This window comes from Oreochromis aureus, linkage group 20 (assembly GCF_013358895.1).
Source record: "Oreochromis aureus strain Israel breed Guangdong linkage group 20, ZZ_aureus, whole genome shotgun sequence".
Classification (NCBI taxonomy): domain Eukaryota; kingdom Metazoa; phylum Chordata; class Actinopteri; order Cichliformes; family Cichlidae; genus Oreochromis; species Oreochromis aureus.
In genome coordinates, this window is record NC_052961.1 from 19,513,393 (window position 1) to 19,536,382 (window position 22,990).

General features: G+C 44.6%; 1 protein-coding gene across 4 annotated transcripts in view; it reads right to left on the reverse strand.

Moving 5' to 3' along the window:
* Positions 1-2,455: 2,455 nt before the first annotated feature.
* The window catches only part of rarga (retinoic acid receptor gamma a), a 54,159-nt gene continuing 33,624 nt past the window's right edge, over positions 2,456-22,990 (reverse strand). For 3 of the 4 annotated variants that reach the window (XM_039604820.1, XM_039604819.1, XM_031746827.2), the window contains 7 exons: positions 8,173-8,321; positions 7,824-7,965; positions 6,742-6,905; positions 6,229-6,405; positions 5,712-5,916; positions 5,383-5,541; positions 2,456-5,189 (listed from right to left, as the gene is read on the reverse strand). In XM_039604820.1, coding sequence (XP_039460754.1) covers positions 4,867-5,189; positions 5,383-5,541; positions 5,712-5,916; positions 6,229-6,405; positions 6,742-6,905; positions 7,824-7,965; positions 8,173-8,321 — 1,319 coding nt within the window. In that variant the 3' untranslated portion in view covers positions 2,456-4,866. Of the gene's footprint in view, positions 5,190-5,382; positions 5,542-5,711; positions 5,917-6,228; positions 6,406-6,741; positions 6,906-7,823; positions 7,966-8,172; positions 8,322-20,920; positions 21,426-22,990 lie in introns of those variants that run through there. The other variant, XM_031746828.2, reaches the window with a different exon arrangement.

Genomic DNA, 22,990 nt, shown 5'->3' on the forward strand with positions numbered 1-22,990 from the left:
GGGAAATCACTGTGGGATTGATGACTCCCTCACTCTTTATCTCTTTTAATTAGAAATGTAAAAGATATGAAGACCCAGAGGCCAGAACACATCTCCTAGTTTTTATGACCCCGACGCCTGCCCGCCCGCCCGCCTTCCCAGTGCTTGCTCCTCATTCCCAAATCGCCCCCACCTCTACCTGGCCTTGTTTATTTCCTCTGGCTCCCTTCTGGCACGCCCTCCATTCTCACTCTTGTCACAGATACCTTTGCCCGTTTCTTCATCACTTTCTCCATTACCCTTTCGGCAAGATGGCCCGTCTGCCTTCCTGCTCGTACAGGGGAAGGTGTTAAATTTATGGTCTTTGCACATGAAAACGTTTCTCACCTTCTCCTCACCTCTCTCTTTCTCTCCCTCCTTGACTGTGATTCCCAACCCTCAGTGGATTCGCCGCATATGTAACAAATGGCAAACGCGTCCTTTTTGTCTGTTCTGACCCAACCAGGAAGCACACAGTAAATGATGTGGTATTTCACATTATGACCCTGCACCCAGCTCCATGCTTCCAGCACATGACATATACACCTCTCTGTGTTGTATATAGCTTCAGGTGCACACAGAAAGACCCTACAGTTTTTTATCACATCAAACCTGGGTCACATGCACCAACACTCTCTGCCTTTATCACACCCCTTCCTCACTAACTGCTGCCAGAAGCATTTGGGTTCACTGAGCTTTATCCTGCAGATCACTCTCTGAAGCCCTGCAGCTGCTGCTGGTCCATTATCTCTCCTGTGTGTTGACCGAGTTGTAGCTGCAGCTCAGATGTGCAGCGGGATATCAGTGTGGGTTTAAATATTCAAATGATATTCGTTGGTATGCCACACTCACAGCCTGCTTTTATGGATTCTTTACTATTTTTAATAATTGATGTCCTTTGGTTGTAAGAATATTACAAGGGTGATTTTTTTCTCACACTTTATTAAATCATTGTGAAGTTGTACCTCTAGGTGTCACATTTCCATTCTTTAATTTCAAATGAATAAGCCTACCCATCTCAAGTAATTATTTAATCAAGCGTCACTAATGTGTGAGGATGAGCATATAGAAAACTAACCCGGCTCCTTTAAATTCCCCCCAAGCATGCCCAAACCCTCGCATGGGTTCCCATGGCAACACCTTCCAGGGTTCAGTATATGAGGCAATTTGATTGTTCCTTGTAAAATAGTGTATAATGTATGGGCCTTATTTTAATTCCAGTCTGGTGTTATTGATCTTTCTTTAATGATAATTAAAGCAATCATATAATTGATAGAATCTCATCTCTGTTTATCACCCTGCTCTGATTCTCTCTTTCTATTAATGAAATAAAGGTGTGGCATTAGTATCAACTTGGCACGGTTTTAAAAAGAAAAGGTTTACTGTCAGAAGCCCTTTATAAAGAGGATTCCCGCTCCTGTGCGAGTGGGTGATCATATCAGCAGCAGTGATACAGTAAAGATAGGCAGTATAACCTTGACACGACACGCGGGCTGATTTTTGGTCCTCTTAACAAAAACTCTTCTTAACAAGGCCTTTCCTTGTTTTATTTATTTGCTTGGTTTGAAGTTTGCACAGCATACTCTGACAAAGCTTTTGATCTGAGTTTAGTGACTGAATGTCCTTTCACAGGCCATTAACGAGTGCTGGATCACTTCTGCAAGTTCAAATTTCACACAGTTTCAGTATAATTTGAGCGCACTGGCATGAGCAGCTTACTGACTGTGAAAGAATCACTTTCATTTCCTCCAGCAGACCTTTAACATGAGCCACATTAACAGCTATGCAGCACCTAAATGATATTTTCATTATGAATGGATTTTGTGATTAATACTTGGGCGTATGATTTTTTTTTTTTTTAAACATGCTTACCACAAATTTGCACAGCCAAATGTAATTTTATCTTATTTCATTTGAGCCAAAGCTTAATGGCACCAAATAATAATTGATATATCATGTAATGCATCTAAAAACAGATAATTTATTGTGCCGTTGCAGCCTTCTCAAACAGCTTTCATTAAAGAATTCATGGCTAGATATACTTTAACTTTCTGATCACAGTGAGATGAAAGCAGAGGAAAAGAGTTGTTCTCTGATGATTTTATGCTGCCACCTGCACTCCTTTAACTGCAGAGTGAACAAATCTTAGGAACAGACCTTTATCTGATGTCCTTGTTCAGCAGGAGGCTGTGATTTATTAGCCTCTGCACCCACAGCTCTCCATGACCCAACAGACCCTGCCCTTATCCTCCAAGCAGTGAACGCTGCTGCAGTCACAGTGCAAGAGCTCCCTCTACTGCTGCACCCCGGTAATGAATGATTATGTTCATTCAAAAGTGCAGTTTACTGTGCTTCATTAGTTTGACACTGGTATAAGCGAACTTACACATCACATCATTTTTAGCACAAAGAAATGGTAATAAAGAAAAGTCCAGGAATCTCTCAAAAGTAGTTTATTGTGCCTCTCACTGTTTATATGGCTTTTCTTTGTATGACAAGAGTTGACATAAACAGAGGAAGAACAACACCTTGGCCATGTTGAAAAAAAACAATAACATAACACATAACATAATCTCAAAGTTTTGCCTGCATTCCCGTCACTATCACCGTGACGGCCTAGCAGAGAGAGAAAGGATGAGGTCACACGAGAGTTTCTGTGTGACAGCACCATGCCAAGGACATCCACCCATGACTGAAAACTTTCTAAAGCATTCACACTCACGTGCACACCCGCGCGTGCACGCACACACACACACACACACACACAATGAGGAGACCTGCCCATATTTAGAGGATGGGACCTCTCGCTGCTACAGAAACTATGTTCGTATTGCTTCAAAGAGGGAGAGAAAAAACCTCTGTACTGTATATCAGCCGTGCTTTCCAAGCTGATCGCCCACTGTGACATTTTGGCAATAAAGAAATGATACATGAGAACACATAATCCTCCACTCTTCTTCTTCTTCTTCAAAAAAGTGAGAATATACACAAGAAGACAAGATGATATAATGGCTTTTTAGGATGAGAGGGCAGTTTCCTGCATGGATACCAGTGTGAACGCAGGTGGGACGATGATTATGATGATGATGACGATGATGGTGGTCCCTCCTCGCTCTGTGGGGAGTCAGACTGGTATCCATGCTGTTTTTCAGACTTGTCATCTTCTATTTACACAAAGTGGGGTTGAGAATCGCATAGTCAAGAATGCACGCATAAATATTGCCTGTTTCTAGCATGCTGGGAAGCAGCTAGGGTTTGGTCCTTACTGAAAAGCCCTGAGTCTGATTCCAAAATGTCTTCCATAAAGATTCCTGCTTTGCATATGCCTTTAATGGTTGTGTTGATGCATATGATACTAGTATGTTTGGATGGTTTTATCTGTGTTGAATGAGTGTGCTAATCTACTGATATCATCAGGGAGTGCTCTAAGATCCGTTGTATTTAATATGTTGATGTTACCATCGGTTTTGACATGCTAACTGGGATATATGCTCACAGACAGTGGCTCTACACTTAATGGAAGAGATGTGCCTTGCTTAAACAGATGATCACAAAAGTGCTACATATATACGGTCAAGTTTAAATCTCCGATCCCGGCACTTTGTGCCAGGTTGGCACATCTGCTACCACTCAGCATAGAGCGAGAGGAGTGTGTATGTTTGTTCTATGCGCTTGTGTGGATACACTGTCCAAGATAATTAGAGTGTGTTTTTAGTGCATATGTGAGTGAGCATTCTGCCATGAGGACCGCTGGATTGTATCTGGAGTCCCTGCCAGTAGTTAAACTCACGCTCCACAGATGACTGTTCCTAACTTTGGCACAAAGATACTTACTTCCTGCACTGACAGCATATGCTGGCCGCAACAACAGCATAAAAGAATAATGCCAATTACCTGATAACAGAAACTGGTTAAGTCACTGCAACAAAAAAGAAAGTCCTGGGTTGATTATCATCCACAGTGAGCCAAAGTGCTCCAAGAAGCCCGAGCTAAGCATATGTAGCTGATAAGGAAGACCCAGCCAGTTCTGATTACCCTTCTTTCCCTCTGAATATCTTCTCAGGAAAGCTCTTCAAAGATAAAAACTTGTCTAAAGGATTCATATATAAAACCAGAATAACAAATAAAAAACAAAATATAATGGTATATAGATATGTATGGACTTATTCATAAACTGAAAAAAGGAAAAAAAAAAAAAAAAGAATGAAAACAATATTTAAAAAAAATAACAACAAAAGAGTTGCATACTCAATTTGGCTTTGCCCTGTACTCTTGCTTTTCATTTGACAAATGTGCTTGTTGTAATCAATCAAAGTCAACTGCTTAGTTCTGGTGTCTAGTTTGGAGGCTCCCCTGTTTAGATATAAACGACAATAGTAAGGGGGGGTAGGGGGGAGAAAACAACAAACATTTAGCTTTCTCAAAGAGGTTATGTTCTTTTTGTCACGTTAACTTCTCTCTTGGCCGTGCCAGGAGTTCATCTGGTTTACCGTCATCTCTCCCTTGACCTCTCATTTTTTCTGCATTTCACTTGTCATGGACCGTGTGGCCTGAGTTAGAAATGTCTATACGCTTAAGGCTCTGCTGTGCTCAGTTGAGGAGGACACAATGATGTGCAGTCAGGAGAGAGAGAGGGAGAAGGGAAGGCCAGCATTTTCTTGAGGTGGAAGCGTGAATGAGGTTGTGCTATATATGTGTATGTTTACTTATATGCTTGTATGCATGTGTGTGTGTGTGTGTGTATGTGTGTGTGTGTGTTGGTGTGTGATGAATCTGTGTGTCTATGTATGAAATGCTCTTTTCACTGCGCCCTCCGAGCAAGGCCTTTCCTCGACCCATCTATGGAAGTTAAAACACCCAGGGCTCCCCGTCACTGTCCGAGCCCCTGTCTCGATCTTCGTCTCCCACATCGTCATCGTCGTCTTCGTCCTCCTCTTCCGGTGATGGCTCACTGCCGTTTTCGGTGGCCCAGCTGTCGTCCTCATCCTCAGCCTCCTGCTTTAGAACCAGGGCTGGAGGTGCAGGTGGTGGTGGGGGCGGTGGTGGAGGCGGCGGGCTCTCATTGCTCTCTGTTTGGTCGTCGAAGGCCTCCGGATTCTCGAGCATTTCCCTGATCAAAGGAGGCATCGGCCCTGGAATCTCCATCTTCAGAGTGATAGCTCTCTCTGCACCTGAAAACAGAAAGCAAGGAGTTTGTGGATAATTTATATAATTACTTCTCAAAATACATGGACACATTATAAAGAATAAAACAAAGAGTGAAGTGGAACTAGTAGAGTGTCCTGTAAAAGATGTATTCTTCTGGCAAGGACCTTAGGAAAGTGTACAGAGTTCAATCTTAGAAAGCACTCTCTCCATTCTTACCCTTCGTACTGATGCCCCTGAGGTCAGTAATCTTCATCAGCATGCGTGGGAACATGTGGGGTTTGTTGGGGCGGCGACGACGGGCATAGATCTTTAAAGCCTCAAGCAGAGGCTCCTGTAGCTTATCCACTTTCTGGGGCTCCTCTAAATCCATGCGGTCTAGTGAAAAAAGCAGCAAACATATGTTCTCATTCTCTCTTTTTTTTAAATAAATGGCACAGTTTAAAATCATCTCTTACATACAAAATCAAATATGTTTAATTTTTATTTCGTTTAAGTCCTTTCCTCTTTATAACAGACCAATCAAGAGTAGGCGCATGCTGCGGTACCTCCACAGATGAGGCAGATGGCGCTGAGGAGACCGGTTTCTGTATCATCCATCTCCAGGGGTAGAAGTTGGCCTGCAAAGGCAAAAACCAGGTCTGTAAGCGGTCCAAAGCCCGCATTGTGCATCTGAGTCCGGTTCAGAGTCAGGCCATCTGAGAACGTCATAGTGTCCTGTTCTGGAGTGTAGCGTGTGCAGATTCTCAGCATCTGAAAAGCAAAACAGGGTGTAAAACTTTTTGAGTATTAAAAAATGTAAATAAAATGTGAAGTAGTGTAATATGACTTCTTACAACACTAAAAATATCTGCAGTAGCTAAAAATGATAGCTAACTGCTCCAGAGGCAGTCTATTTGTGTATATTTATATGATAGATTTTGCATTATCTGGGCAAACTTGCATGCACTACCACTTCTTACCACCGGATGGAAGCATACCCATATCTCGGCATAAGCTTTGACAGAATCATTTATTTACAAAAAGTGAGTGAAGAGGGCAGAAGGGAAAACAAAAGCTCCTCACCAGTATGTCCAGGCAGGCGGACTTAAGCAGAGTGATTTGGTCAGCGATGGTGAGGCTGGTGAAACCTGGCAGCCGCTTGGCAAATTCTACTATCTTGATGATGCATTTGGTGGAGAGCTCACTAAACTTGTCCCATAGCCCTAGATCGAGCTGGACTCGATGGTCCGAGCTGGAGTTCTGAACAAACAAAAACACCCACAGTTCAGCATGTCATACAAGAGGAGGTGTGCAACCACGTTTGTATCAAAGGCAAGATTCACCGAGCCTCGCAACACATTTACATTTTGCATCAATCAACTGTGGGGAAAGAATTCCATTTACATGTTGCATCAATCACTCCGAGGCCACACAGATGGCTTAATGGGGAACTGCATTAGTTAAGCCACCACTATGTTGGGAAAGTTACTGCGAATTTTCATAAGCATGCAATCTGGGAGCGTTCGCTGCTGACGTAGCTGAGAGAAAGTTTCCAAATGCAGCAGTGAAAGATAGGGGTTTATGCGCATGACTTACGGTGGTGTATTTGCCCAGTTGGCAAAGTGATGGGAAAGTTTCTTGGTGAGCTTTGCTGACTTTATTGACTAGCTCCTCTAGCTCTCCGCTTAGCTCATAGCTCTCCGGAAGAACAACCTCCTCCTTCACATCTTTCTTCTTCTTGTTTCTGTCATTGCGCACCGCTAGGTAAAGGGGAGAAAAATAAACAGTGGTTCGGAGACATATTTGTCACTACCTTGTACAAAATTAGTTCCACATACAATGTTAAAGCTCATACAGAAAGTTAATTTAATCTATCTGTAATGACATTTGAAAACAAACTCAGCATTCATGTTCAGTGTCTTTCACCGCTGCCAAGGAGATGTTACACGCTAGTGGAAACCAGAACCTTTCTGCTCTTAACAGCATTAACATATTTCCTTGAGGCCCGGCACGGACACTGGCTATCTCCTTCTTATCACCCGCTGGCTTCCTTGTCCATCTCTCTATCCACTTGACCGGTGCACATAAGCCAGTCCGCTCTCTCCCTCTCTCTGCCTCTTCTCCCACCACCTCCTCCTCCTCCCATACTTTCCTTCCTCTCAGGATATCCAGTAATAGCAGAGGCACAATGTGATCCCGGTCTTAACACACATCCCACACAAACATTACACCCACATACATGTCCCCCGGGCTTCATGAAGGGCAAGAAACTGCCACTTACACGCAGCTGGCTACACAAAAGGTTGAAATAAAAAGCCCCCCCCGCTCAAAAAACTGGTGTTTCTGATTGCGCAAATGGTGTGAATCCTGTTCTCATTACGTTGGTCAAAACTCCCAAATCTTGTTTTCTCCCGTGTTGTCTTTATGAATGAAAGCAGTGTCTGTGTGCTGGCCAGAGGGGCGAGGTTTTGTGGTGAAACAGGAAGTCAGATTCATTTTGTAAAGGGATTAGTCATATGATTGGTACAGTGCCCAGCCTCGCCCTGATCACCACCCCTGGTAGGCTCATCATCTGCTTCTGTCTTTGCTGCCTAGTTTCTCAGTCTCTATGTGCAAGTGAGAGAGTGACCCTGTTTTCCAAACGGGTCTCTCTATATCTTCAACGCTCTTCAACTCACCTTCCTTTGACATGCCGACCTCGAAGCACTTCTGCAGCCTGCAGTACTGACAACGGTTGCGTGTGACCTTGTTAATTTGACAGTTTTTGTCTCGGTGGCAAGTGTACACCATGTTCTTTTGGATACTGCGACGGAAGAAACCCTGGAACATCAGGAAGCAAGACACAAAAGGGAAGAGGGCAAGGGAGAATGTGCAATACAGTTATCATTATAAAGGCTGTGACATATCGCTGTATCTCTTTCAGCCTGCCCTTTGTCCATCCCCCTTTTATCATGTGAATGCAAAATAGAGAATCAAAATGTTTTTTATTTCAGAAAACTCAGTGTTCAAAAGATCAGTTCTTCTCACCTTGCAGCCTTCACATGAGCTGACCCCGTAGTGGTACCCGGAGGACTTGTCCTGGCACACAAAGCAGGGCTTGTAGACTCGAGGTGGGGGAGGTGGAGACGGAGAACTGGGTACCATCTCCTCTGAGCTGTTGCTCTGGGTCTCCACCGCTGTGAACATGGAAAGAAAAGACAGTGGAGCACATGATCAGTTACTAGTCATTATCTTACAGCTATTACTCACTTTGCAAATGCCACAGGTGGAGTTGTGAATACATGTAGCAGATGTGGATAGATAACCACATTAAGAAATGACATGACAGATATGACTGAGGTTCCAGCAAGAGATACTGATTAACAGTCATGCTTGCTTGGTAAACATTTTGCCTGGACGTGGAGTGAGACACATTTAAGTCTCAAAAGATAAATAACATATGAACTATCAAGGAAGTGTTTCTATTTCCTGGTACCAATTATCACTAAGAAGCCAAACTCAGGGGCCCTTTGGGGATATCGCATAGAACATATTGTCATATTGTTTTCACATAGAACCCTCTGCTCTATGTAAAGACAATAAATAAGAGAAGAAGGGCTCTTTGACAGCTGTTGGAAAACTGCTTTTTACATCACTAAGATGTAACTGACAGTGTCTGACAGGTTCTTTGATAAGGACAGGTAACAGAGCGAGCTAATGAGTTGAGAAAAGTCAAGAGTCAAAGCTGGCTTTTCCTCATTCCACACACTGACAACAGCTCATGTGAACATCTTGCACGCACAGCATGGGCACATGACAAAAGCATGGACACGCAAAGCTGGTGCAGAGCCCTGATTTTACGTCTCAAAAACTGGGACGCAGCTGTGACATTAGTGCTTACTCGAGTCACATACTTGATATGGTACATTACACTTCATTATATTCCAAAGTGGACCCCATATAGGCTCTTTTGGAAAGTTCAAGTGTGCAGGGTATGGATTCCATACTTCCCCTGAGAAATATTAGATGCTAACCACACGTTCTAGCCTGCACAAAGTCACGGACACACACATACACCCCCTCCCCATGCACACACAAGCACACACAGACACAGACTTGCACACAAACACTTTCACCCTTGGTCACCCTCTAACTTCAACCCCCTACTCTGCATCCCACCACCACCCCCTGACACACAAACCCTATTTTTCTCTTGTTTCCTGGCCCTAAATTCCTCAGTGCAGCCCTGCCAGGTTTTAACAGAGGACTAGGCTCGTAAGTTGGCTTATAAAGGCAGTCCCATGGCTGGACTGGAGGCCCCAGCCCGGCTGGCCTGCACTTTATTGGGACTCGGTCACCTTGGGCAGCTATTCACACCACCAGCTGTAGCTGACAGCCCGTAAAAAGAGAGAGAGAGAGAGAGAGAAAGCCAATCATAAAATAAAAAACAGGCAGGCTCTAAAATTCTAACTTTTACTGCCCCCACCTCTCCCCAGCACCTTCAATTGAAAGCACAGAGGACTTGCCTAAACTTAACCTACAACCCCCCACCCGACTTGCTCCCCCCTCTCACACCCAAAGCAGAATCAAAAACCACCAGCATGGCTTTTTTTACTAGAGAGAGGAGACTTCAAAAAGGAGAGAAAAAAAGAGGGTGTAAAAAGAGGAATTTGATATAAAACAGAGAAAGGGGAAGGGGAGGGGAGGGAGAGGACAATGTTGCTCCTGAGGGCAAGTCTTGTTCAAGACCAAGTTGACGATTACTACTACTTCTGCTGTAGCTGCTCTGACTGGCCTGCAACTACCTTATTAATGATAGTAACAGAAATATGTCAGACATTTTTTATTTCTTGCCTGCTGCCTAAACATCTGTTTTTCATATGCATTTTTATATGCGACTCTTCAGAAATCCACAGTCCTCCTTTGAAAACCTCATTTTGCTGAAGTCAAAGATGTTTTCCATTAGTTTTTAGACCAATCCCAAAGCCAAATGCACAAATCAATCTAAAATCCAAAGTTTACGCCCCCTGAATGTTTCTACAGCAAGTCTCATATCTCCTTGGCCAGAATGTAACAAAACGGCAGGGTCAGTGGGAGAACAGAAACCCTCTGAACGCGCCATGAACCACTGTTTATGCAATAATAACAGCAGCAAATGAGGCTCCAGACCGAGCGCTGACAACCCCTTAGAAAAGGACAAACCATATGTGGCGTCAAGTAACGAACACTGACTGACACCGTCTAAATGGATAAAGAAAGCGGGCCAAAGAGAGAAAGTCCATCTTGGAGAAAACCCGGGCAGCGGTGACAGAGAGAATACATCAGGCTCTGTCAACACGTTGAACCTGGTTCCTGCCAGAGAACATGACTCCTGAATCCGCCTCCAAGACTTTGCCTCATTCAGCCTACTCCATCCAAATCCCCTGTACCACTTACCCCAGGGCGCCACAGTCAGAGGGCCCATTCAGACAGCTACCCCGAGCCCCTTTTCTCAGTCTCTTCAACTCAGCTCATCACTGTTTAGAAAACAAAGCCCAGTGAAATGAGAGGCCCTCCTTATCAGCGCTTTGAGGCCTGGGGCACCATTTGCATGACAATCCGCTGTCTAAGGCCTGTGAGCTGATGACAGACAGATGAGAAGAGGAGTGGGGTAGGTGGGATGGGTGCTGCTGTTGGGGGAGGAGAAGAAGAAAAAGAAAGGCAGGAAGAAGGTGTAGTTAAGTTATCAACAGTCACTGTTAGCTTCCTGCTAAGTATCAGTTTATTCTCTGATCCCATGTTACATTGCTGTGCACAAGTGGTCCCGCTGCCACTGAGCAAGTTGGTCCCATATACACACTCAGTGGCTACAAACTACAAACACACAGCAACATTACACTAAAATACTTCAGCGTGAGTGGGATGAGCATTGCAGCATTCACCACAGCCTCATTAGATGTGAGATATAACTGCACAAGACAGAAATAGCTGTTTAGCTGAAGGTGAATTCAACTAGGTCAATTACAGTGAATTCTAGGTCAAGTTAACCGGGCCAATCAAACTCCCTTTAGTATCAAGAGATCCAACAGAATAGAAAAGAAAGCCAGAACAAGGAGAAATACTAAAGAAAAAAGACAAAAATCAGAGGACTTCCTGGCAACACTGAGGCTGCCTGCTGTTCACTCAGCTGGAAAAAGGAGTGTTTCTAATGTATGTGAGCAAACGCATGACTATGCAGCTCCTGTTTTGTGTTGCAACACACTCCTTTTAACTGAGCAGCATATGATATTCTGGCACTGTAACAAATATTCTTTCACAATAGGCTTGCAGATTTTGTGTACGTGACCTGTTGAAGTGATTGAATCTTCAGTGGGACACTGTTCCAAAAGTTCTAGCCTTGGCATGTGAGAGCAAACACTTAGACGTATTCTGTCTGGGCACAGTGCACTCACAGTGCAATACATCTGTAGGATATGTGTAGGTGTTTATTTCTGTGCTTGTGCAACGTTCACGTGCAACTCCAGCCAGCGGCTCTGCTCTGTCTCTATAGTGTATATTTCACTTGCAAATGCCCGGACTGTTTGTAACAGTGCACCACTGAGCTCCAGTGTTCCCCACTAAAACACCCCCTCCTCTATGTGTGCGACTCATTCTGTTGATGTTTTCCCTGTTAGTGCTAAACTGCAAGCACGGGCATGCCTTTGTCTCCACCTCTATTTTCACTAAAGATCCTGCAAAGTTGTAGCTCTTGTCGAGACTTTGAGGCAGAGGGGGAGAGAGGGGCACACAGTAGGGTTCAATCTGAAAAGAGGGTTGGGGACTGGGCAGAGAGTAGTGGCAGAAGGACAGCAGATTGGGAGAGGATGGTGAACAGTGGGCTGGGAGAATTGCTGGCACACTAGGTGGGGCTTTCAAGGGTGCCTTTGGCCCTCTACACCATGGCAGAGGCTACAGCACCATAGGGTACGACTGACTGACCATCAGCACACGAATAGATTTCTGTAAAGAAGTGGGTTTCATGAAAGAGGAAAAGAAAGTAGTACCACACCCTTGTCAGTGGTGCCAGTACATATTACTCTCCTTCTCTGTTTTGTTTTTGCCCGTGTCTTCCTGCTATCACTCTTGAGGCTTCTGCTACAAGGTCCCACACAACAGACCTGCTTCCTTCCTCTTTTCAGTACCAGCGTTTCCGGAGGATCTTCGTCACTGGCTTTTGTAGCCACTTCTCAGTATCCCTTACTGCTACACCTCCATACATGTGCTCTCATTTCCCACTGCTATTCTGTTTCACCTACCTATATATAACCCATAGGAGTTACACAAGCACTCAAAATGGCACCGATCTATAACAGAGAGAAACAAAGAAGTGGAGTCAAAAAAACACTGAGAAAAATGGGAGGAATTCCTGACTGTGTTGACAGGGGAGGGGGGTACTTTCATTAAAGGTGATGAGCAGTAGCAACGCCTTTCAACAGCTGTCAGAAAGCTCATCACCTGGTCTCCCACAGACTGACACACTAACACGTCTGTAAAGAGGCATCACTATGCTGCCATTAGAAATGAGGTTTATAGGAAAAGAAGACGGCCAATCAGGAGATGGCTCGGGTTTGAGATTTGAAAATAGATATTAAGAAACACACTCCTTCAGGAATTTAACCCATTCTCTGGGAACCAGAAGAAAGCAATGAGACAAACACATCCATGAACATTTGTGACGCACGCATGCGATCTGACGCCAGAGCAGTATGTTGAGTAAAAACATTTTCCCATTTGCTCATGGCTTGTGTGAGTACTAATGACAAAACTGTGGACTTTTGGAGAATGACACAATGTGACATGGCACACAAGCTGCTGCCAAGGCACATTTTCATCTTTTCGGGGGGCTTTTTTTAAAACCCCTTTTTCCTTTAAAAATAAAAAAAGCAGGAAAGGCAGCAGGTGGGACAAGAATGTATCCTCGGGGCATGTTTTAAAAAGTGGAATTACCCCTGGAGTCTGGTGGTGTTCTCAAAACACCTGGTCTTCTTTACAGCACCTCATAAAGGGCCTTTTGATATTTTCTTGATGGAGTCGGCCAAGCAAACATTTGGCAGCGTGCACCCCCCTTTTCCTGCACCACACAGCCCTGTCAACAAACACACAAGCTGCTTTCAAACAGCCAAACTCGTCTGCTGAGCCGCCTGTCCCCAATGAACCCAGCAAATAAAGTTTCCTTCAAATGTCCTTGTACCAAACCAGTGCAAGAAGGTATTAAGGATAGGAAAAAATGATGAAAATATAACGTCAATAAAAATATTTCAGACAGTCAGTGGCCTTTTATGACCAGTGCTGGAAAAACCAGACAGTCAAGTGCAGATCTGTGGAAAAAATGCACCCCCTCATCCCTGCCGTGAGCTCCAGCTGACTCTTCATCTGCCCACCACAGAGGAGCACAGCTCACCTCCAGTGACTGAGGAGTGAACCCAAACCTGGCAACCCGGCACAGTGCTGGGCCATTGATCACGTCAAGAAGACAGGACAGTTCACAGGCAAGCAAGGGAGCAGACAGAGAGCAGAAACAGGCGCGCAGGCGAGGTGAGGAGAGAGGAGAGGAGAAAACAGTCATCGAGGGAAACCCTGAGTCTTTGATCCTCGGGTTGTTTCTCGTCCTCCCAGACTTCCTCTCACCATCTGTAGCCCTGGCTCTCACCTGTCTGTCTTTGGCAAGGCCACTAGCGCTCGTTCAATTGCTATTGCTTCCTCCCCACAACAATAGAAACCTACAAAAGTAGAAGTAGCCCAGCCGTGGCTGCAGCCTTGCTCTGTCAGAGGAAGTGAGTGGAAAGGCGGATAATGTAAACAACAACAGTAGTATTCACTCCGGCACATTGGGGAAGCACCACACACCAAAGCATGCAAACGCAAACCTCCTATTGGAAGGAACAAGCACGCCCACGACTAGCAGCACACAGTTCATTTCCACTCAACATGTAAATGTCCACGCCAAAGAGTTTGCACACACTACACAAAGCGGTTTCTCTTGCCTTTTTACTTGGCGTTACATAGGATGCAGATCCCTATTTTAAAAAAAAATAAAAATCATGCACCCAGCTTTTTAACTGATATTCTGTTGTGATTTTAATCTGTCAAATACACATTTATCACGGCATTTTCCTCTATACAGTCACTTGGAAGAAGTTCAGAAGGAAGAACTCAAAGAGACTAAGATCAAAACTGGCAGAGCAGTGACAAAATGACTGTGGCTTCCTGACTTCTGAGTGAGCAATCCATGCATAAGTAGTAACTTTTGGAGAATCAGCAGTCCCCTTCAACTGGCATAAAACCACAGAGTCCTGTAAGGTATTAAAGCCACTCTGAGAAACTTCTGCTTTGAGTGTCTCAGTGAAGCAGTGATGCATATCAGAGTTTTTCACTTTTGCTTGGCAGCAAACTGCCAACAGGTTGCCCAACTCCGTTTGGGTGGAGGCGCTCAGATCGCTGATGTGACAGCCAGATTTTGAGCCACACAGTGATTCATTTCCTTCCGTTACGGTCTATAGAGGTGTCACAAAACAAAGTTCCACATAAGACTAATATATGAAGTATTAAAGACACATTTTGACATTTTGACAATTACCATTGAGCGAACACATCACTGGGAACGTAAGCAATACCCAGTCAGTCAGTTCCCTTAACAGCAGCTAACCTGAGTGGATCGAGCATTCCTAAACAGGCGATAAATCATCCCAAACAGCCCCTAATTCATTTGCTGGATTGTTTCCTGTCAAACTGGCTGTCCGTCTGTCTGTTTGGTTTTGTCTCTAGTGTTTTATGGCAAATGGGAGATGTTCTTACCGTGAGGTAGAAGTTTATAAATCCAGGCGTGATAACAGGCTACTGCCAGTACCCATTCACTCACAGGTCAAGCTATGGTGGAGACATGGACATATTATCTGCTCCTGTGTAGCCACTAAAGAGCATGTGCTGCTTTTTTTGTGCTTGAGAGTGTCTCTCACGTGTCTAGGTGAGAATGCACTTCTTGTGTCAGATTTAGAGCAAAACATTGACTCTAGGGGCCCAGAGAAACAGTATGTGTGTTAACATTACTTTAGTAACCTGGTAGTAGTTCTTTTTCTGGAGTAACCTGATTTTGAATGAAACCTTATTTTGCAGACACTAGTTTACACTTAAATGGATTAACAGGATTAACGGGGATATTACAAGTGTGCGTGCCAAAGAGGGAACAGGGAAACAGGAAACGCAGCACTGGGAAGGCAACACAGTGGGATGAAAGGAAAGATGAATGCTGAAACTGTTCTTTTATCCAAAGTATAAATATCCAAAATCTGCCTAAAAACAAAGCTACAATGAATAAGTCAGAGCAGCTGAAAGGCAGATTATTCCTAATACTGAGCGACATGCACACAGCAAGAGGAGAAACTGTATAGCGTGACGGTATTAGTTAAAAAACACCACAGTAGGCTGCAGAGAAATCTGATTACTGACCAGCTTTATGTAAAGTTCTGATGATGTGAACACATTCTCCTGTTTCCTGGTTTAACCTGATTTCTTCCAATAACCTGGTTTCATGTGCACTCGTAAACGCACACACACACACTCAAATAGACATCTGTTAATTTCTCCACTGGCATTCATCTTCTTCCTGTAAAAAGTCCCAAACTGTCAGCTAGGCTCACAATTACAGGCATGCCAGCTTACACACGCACACGCACACACACACGCACACACACCTGTTCCTCCTTAGAGCAAAATACACACACAGGGAACACAAACAATACAAGCTAATGCAAGTGTACACAAATGAACTCATGCACCATTTCCAGAAGGACGGTCATGTCAGTTGCACATATGTGCATTGGCAGAATTTGACTAATGTCAAAGGGAAAAACAACACCGATTTGCCTCCCTCCCCTCGGTCCTCCCCTCCTTCCACCCACTCTAGGCCAAGTCCTCATCCATCTCTCTCCACCCCTGAGCCCAGATAATAGCTGTACTACACCAGCCGCTCACCACTCCCTGCCAAACGCTGTCGGCTGCGTAAACACAACCCATTCACACATACACAGGAGGAGGACAGTTGGACTCGTCTGGGTTTCTAGACCCGACTTGGCTATACGAGGGCTCCACTTCTTCTAGCGCCGAGCCCCTAGCAACAATCGAGCCAAGCCGTCAGTCAATAACACGCTAGTAACAGAACTGCTCGCTCCACAGCCAGCTCACACACAGCTCTGAGCTGACATGCACACTCTCCTATGCTATAAACAAACATGCTTGTGCAGTGGTACATCACATGCTCACCAGTGAAATAAACTCTTTCAGGTGCACGCACTAATACAGCACACACACGCACGCAAACATGCATAGTTTGCCAATTGCCCACGCCTTTGTGCAACGGAAAATGTGCCTGGCAGGCAAAGAGCTGTTCTCAGTAAACAGCTACAATAGCAGCAGCCAGACACGGGTGTTAGGGTGGGCAGCCACAACACCTCTGGGACCAGCAAACTATTGTGAAAGAACTCACAAAAGTCCAGATTTTACACTGATCTGGAGCTCACGCAAACTGCTAGCCCAGTTGCCTCATAACAGCCATGTTTTTCATGCTGCTATCCACAAACCGTCAGCTGATCACGAGCCCGCGTAAAATTTCAGAGTACTCGCTCTTGTGAAATACTGTTTAAACACGACGGACAGGAAAACAAAAACAGCCCTTTCAAGGACTCACATTCGGTTGACGAGTTTTATTTACAGCGGTGCGACTGACGCTGCTGAGGGGCTATAAACTGCTGTTAGAGCGGAGCCAGATTCCAGCACAGGCCTGAGGAATCCAGCTTGGCACACTGTCCGTCTCTGGTTTTGACACAGCAGTCTGGGTGCCCAACGGCAGCCAAGCAGACACGTAAACTTGAACCGTACATACATTGATCAGAGGAGTCCGCATACAGGCACCACACACACAAGCGTAGGTTAACACGCTCTGATTTATGCATTAGTGAAACCATGCGCAGGAGGGGGCCCTGTGGAAAAAACTTGAAGCAACTGCTAGGATTGAATCTGTTTATTTATAGACAGCGCTGCCTATTAATGGGCTCAGCTATTACTGCAGGGCTGAGAGAGATCTGTGAACAAGGTGGTGTGATACTGCAGCACAAGCAGGTTTGACACCAAAAATGGCTTCACACTATTAAAATTATTTCCACAGCGTAATATAACATTGCACAATAAACTATTGTAAGGTTAGAATGAACCAACAGGCCTGCGATTTTATTTAATAACTATCTTGGCTCTGATGCTATGTATTATTTATTACAAAACAAGGAATACTGCAGCTGCCTGAGCTACAGCAAAATAAAGTATTATATCACACAGGACACTGTATTCCTCAACACATTAATAAATAATTTAGAGCCTATTATAATGTAGTGCAGGCCTAGATATAATGACAGTTTAGAGTGCACTTTAAATGGGGTGCTTTTTATAATTAAAGCTTGCGACAAAACCAAAAGCAGACTTTTCTTTGATGCCAGTTTTTTCACATTTCTAGCTTAATGTTTTTCTTGTTTAAAAAGTTAATTTAGTTGCAACCTGCTTAACGCTTTTTCCCTCCCTCATATCAATTACAACTCATTGACCCTGGACTGGCTTATTCCTTTAAAGTTGAGCACATTGCTTTGACATTATCTTGAGAAAATCAGCTATATAAACACATGACGTGAGTGACAATGATTAGAAGTGTAAGTATGGTTTCTTTTTTCTGTCCCTCTTTCTCTCTGACACACACCCACACAGAAACACGTCACCCCCTAACCAACATACCACCATCTATTCCCAGCCCTGCCCCCTCAGGCATTCTAATCTTTTAATTGAATCTTTTGTAATTATAATGAAATAACTGCAGACTTCTATCAGGGAGAAAATGATCGGGCCAGAATGTGCCAGCGGTCACAGGAAGCTCTTATTTCTCTACCGCTGCTGCCGAGATCTATACCCCCCCCATTTCAATTAGCCCCTCAATTCACATTTGAACAGCACATTAAGGGAAAACAAAGAGGCGTGTGTGCCCGTGTGTGTGTGTGTGTGAAGGCACACATAGTGACAAATTGCTCAAGCAATCTGTTACTGCCATGTCCAGCTCTTACATGTACCGTTTGTTAGACTTAGAATCCGAAGTGTGCTCAAAAACATCGAGCTAAGAGTGTACTTTGGTGAGAAAAAAACACTTTCCCTTCTTCTGACCCTGGAGAACTGCTAAACGTAATTGCCTCATTCTTCTAAGCAAATGAACATTGACAGAGAGAGGATTGGTCAGCATAGGCTGTCTCAAATGGCTTCCCTGGCAGTTGACTAATTCAGTTCTCATTGACGTACGACTAAATCAGTGTCCATTATCCTTATGTGTAGGCCAGCTCAGATGTAGTACCAGCTCTGTGGCATAAGGCACTTAAGAGCATTACACAAGCCAAGCTGGTTGAAAGAGTCTCCTTTTCAGCAAGCTGACAAGCTTACCACACATGCAGTAGATCTGACATTGGCCAGGCTGTAGCCTCTGCCTAACCTCTGACATTAAGGTCTCCCACTCCTGAACAAAAAAACAAGAAAACTGACCACACACTTTTAAGTCCTCCGATTGTCCCTGGCTAATGGCCAACAGCAGTGACACTTATCACCGCTCAAGATTTACTACAAAGAGAGGAGGTTATAACCATTTTGTGAAAGATTTAGGGCAGACAAACATTTTCTCATCACATTCTCCACACAGGTTATCAGAGAAATAGTTTTTGCATTTCTGGTAAAACTTGTTTGTTTTTTTTATCCTCAAATGGTAGAGTGCATTGCTAAAGAGTTGAATTCTTTTTACAAATGGAAAAAAACCTGTGTGACAACAGTATATTATTGTATTAATCCAGGGCCAGGTGACTCGCTTTACAAACACAGTGGCTATTTTGGTGTGCAGTGTGCGTGCTTGTGTGACTGTGGCATTAAGAGCCAGACAGGTCCCTCTGTTGTGCAGCTGGGCTGGCTTAATGAGATATCAGACTCAAACATCAATTCATCAGCTTCATTGATGAGGACAATGAGAGGCAACTGCTTCAGTAAAGAGGGGCATTATGGCTCCTTGTGCAGGGATAGGACAGCTTTGTTTACAAAGGTTATTGGGCACACTGGGTTTGAAACAGTACACCACACCAGCCACTTTGCTCTGCTCTGCTAACTTAGATCTCTCACCCTCAGGGCAGCGTCCCTAGACTTTTTTTTCCCCCTTTCCTTTTTTTTTTTTAACTTTGATTGTGTGGAACAAAGACCTGAAAGAAAAATATACTTCTGGAATCTGAGGCCTAATTTTTAAATGTGTGCATGTGTGTGAATGGGTTAAAAGGAAAGGACCATAGAGGCCTGATTGATTAAATAAACAAATCTCATCTTGTTATCATCAGGGCTCCCCTAGCTAAGCAGAGCAGGCTGGCTTGGCTGGAGTCCCCTCTGGCCTCAGCCTCCACTGACAGGGCATCTGTCTTCATTAAAGCTCAGCCAGTGTGCATGACGGCCACTGAAATGCTGGTGTCTTCACGATTAATGAAGACAGATGACCCCCCCCCCAGGAAGTAAAAAGGCACAAAAAAGACGGGAGGACGAACAAACGGAAAGGCACGAAAATAAATTTGAAAACACTTTCAAACAGCTCCGAAAAATCGAGAGCAAAGTTAAGCTGCTTATCTGATCGCTCCAGCTCCTCTTATATTCTTGATTGTTTTTCCACTGTCATATCTGGCTTGGCTCCCTCCACACTTCTCCCACCATACCATGCATACACACCCCCACTCCTTTCCACTCTCACACACTCTCTCACAGCAGTAGCAGCCCCCTGGAAGTAGATGAAAATGGACCCCAGTTGTTGTTATAGTCAGAGCCTTGTCTGAAGTCAGCGGCAGAAGAAGGGAGTGGGGGGAAAAAATGAAGTGGATAGATGCAAAGAGCAAAAAGGAGAAGAGAACATTGGCTAGAATATATCTCTGCTTTCTTGAGATTTGTATGTATTATTATTTATTCATACATTTATCTGCTAAATAATTAATCCGCTTACTAATTCATGGCTGTTTGGCTCTGGAGGAATATCATTATCCATCTAGTATCCAGAAGCATAAACAAACCTCTGACCTATGAAAACTGCAGCAGGCCCAACAAAACTTTTAACAACTGTATTATTAAAAACAGGCAACATTTGTCATTAACTTTTCATGTGAAATTCAGCAGAGACCTCATTTCTAGTGTTAAACTCATGCTGTGAATAGACAATAAACCAGATAGAGTACATCTGACACATCACTGTCAACTCTTCCTGTCACTGACCAAAACCTTTTCCTCTTTCTAGTATGCAGCACCTGGCAAGGTCAAACCCCAGGTGGCTAACATTGTTACTGAAACTTGACTCTATGGGCTCAAACTCACGAACGTGACCACACAGACGAATACACACAAGCACTTTTTTTTTTAAAAACCCGACATACACACAGTGCATATAATATCATAGCAGAGAATTTTTTTCAGATGGCTGAGCAGCTCAAACTGACTGTGGGCTAGGAGAGGAGAGGAGAGGAGAGGAGAGGAGAGGAGAGGAGAGGAGAGGAGAGGATTGTCTGTCTCTGTCTTTTCCTGTGTTGCTCTGTAGCCCCTGACAGCAGCCCCCTTGGCCGAGCCCTGAGGGGTAAACAAGCCAGCAATGAGAAAATGAAGGAAGGAGTGACCGAAAGAAAAGGAGAGGGAGAAGAGAGGGGGAAACATGATTGTGTCATAGAAGAAATCCAAACAGGATGCCACTTACATTGAACACTGGCAGTGCTCGTCCAAGCAAAGGGGTCCAACCCGGCAAAAAAGGGGTTCGCTTTCCGCAGCATGCATGCACCACGGCTGGTGACATCATAGAGCTGACGGGGGCCCATTCCCAGAGCCTCCATACAGTCGAACATGGTACCCCCCCACCCTCGGCAAAAATCAGTGAGAGCCCTCAGTCCTGCCTGCGTCCTACCCTGCTTCCACTGCTCACGTCACTCACTGAAGCAGTGACAAGAGCACACAGCAGCAACAGCTATCTAGATTCACTACCTTCCTTTCCCTCCCTTCACTTATCTCGCGCTGTCACTCTCTCTCTCTGCTGTCTTTTCCTTCCGATGCCGGAGTTTTCCTTTTTCCCTCTCAGCTGGAATGCAGATATGGTTCCTGACTGGCTGAGCTGAGCGTGACTCTGACTCTCTCCTCTCCCCCCTGCCCCTGGGTGAGCTGCTCCCAGTCTGCTGTAACAGACCTAAATAACAGCCTCTCACAGCTCTCGCTGAGCCCCAGACACGGCGGAGTGAACCAACTGCTTTGGCGTGACGCTGCGAGAGGGGGTGGAGAGAAAGACAGAGAATGCCAGAGAGGGAGGGATAGAGAGAGAGAGGAACCCAGGAGGAGGAGGAGGGGAGGTGTAAGGGGCCGTCCAGCAGAGTCTGCACTGGAGTAAGAACTGATCTGGCTAGAGGACAAAACTTTATTCCCCATTCTTCTTGTGCTTTTTTTGTTTGTTTGTTTGTTTTTTTGTCCACGCCATTCTTTGTTTTTCATATTTCAGCCCTAAATGCAAACAGAGCCCCCACCTACCCCAACCCCATCGTCTTCCATTCAGATCTGGTCCCTGTCTCTGGCTTTCTTTACATTGCACCTCCCCCAGTTCCCTGCAGTAAATAAGACCCCCTTTTCCCCTCCCTCCCTTCACTGAGCCCCCGTCTCTAATCATAACCATATTAAAGTCCAGCCACTGGCCCGGGTGTGTATGTGTGTGTCAAAAAGAGAGCCGGAGAGAGAAAGAGAAAGAACATTGTGCTGTGGCTGAACCCAGAAACCAGATGCCAGGGTAAATCCCTCCCTCTTCTCTGTCTGTTTGAGGGAACAGAGGATGGGCAGTTCTTTCTGTCGCTCCCTCTGGAAGTGCTTTAACAGTGATGAATGAGGGCTGCCTTGCTCAATCCCCGCAGTGCATTTACACAGAGAAATATCTCCAATATACAAACACACCATGTGCTGGACACACTTCTCACAGGTTTACTTGACCTTGTTTGTGATTTATATCTCGATGTAGAAATAGCAAAAGACGTGCAAGGAAGCAGCATCGATGAGGTTCTTCAAGCAATGATTTTAATGCAGTAAAAAAGCCTCTTGGCAGCTGAATATTTTAGTGGTTGTGGATTCACAGTTAAAACGCATACCCTACACATTTAACCTTAATTATAACAATGGTTTTTCTGTGTACTGAAAAACAATTCAGCTTAAAAAATTGCAGTGCCCTCAGAGTGGCAGTAAATCAAAGGAAATCAATGGGCAGTACGCGGTCAATAAAAAAGCCTGTCACTGGTCCTAACTGTTGCTCAGCAGAGGGATGGACTCTGGCTGGGCTAAAGCAAACAGCGTGATACAATGGGAGATATATGATAATAGAATAGCTTCAGTCTGTGAGCTCCTCACATTCATCTCCCCCTGTCAAAGCAGTACAAGTGGTACAGCCCAGCAGGCAAAAAAGACACCATTTCCTGTCAATCTGTGCTGCTGGCTACGCTCTCCATAAACACACAGCGTCCTCCCTCCCTCCTCCTCTGTCTAACACTTCACTCTTTTTCCTGTCTCATGAAAGAAACCATGCTTTCACATTTCTGGCTATTTTGAATGATTTTCATTACAATGTTTATTGGTTTAAAAGCTATTCCTCCAATGGAGACTTCGGGTTTATTTTCTTTAGCTGGCACACAAACACACCTGTGAGTTGAGATTCACACACTCAAGCTCGCAAACTGACGCACATTTCATAGCTCTTTCTCCATCCATCCATCCATTCGCTTCCGCTTATCCTTTTCAGGGTCGC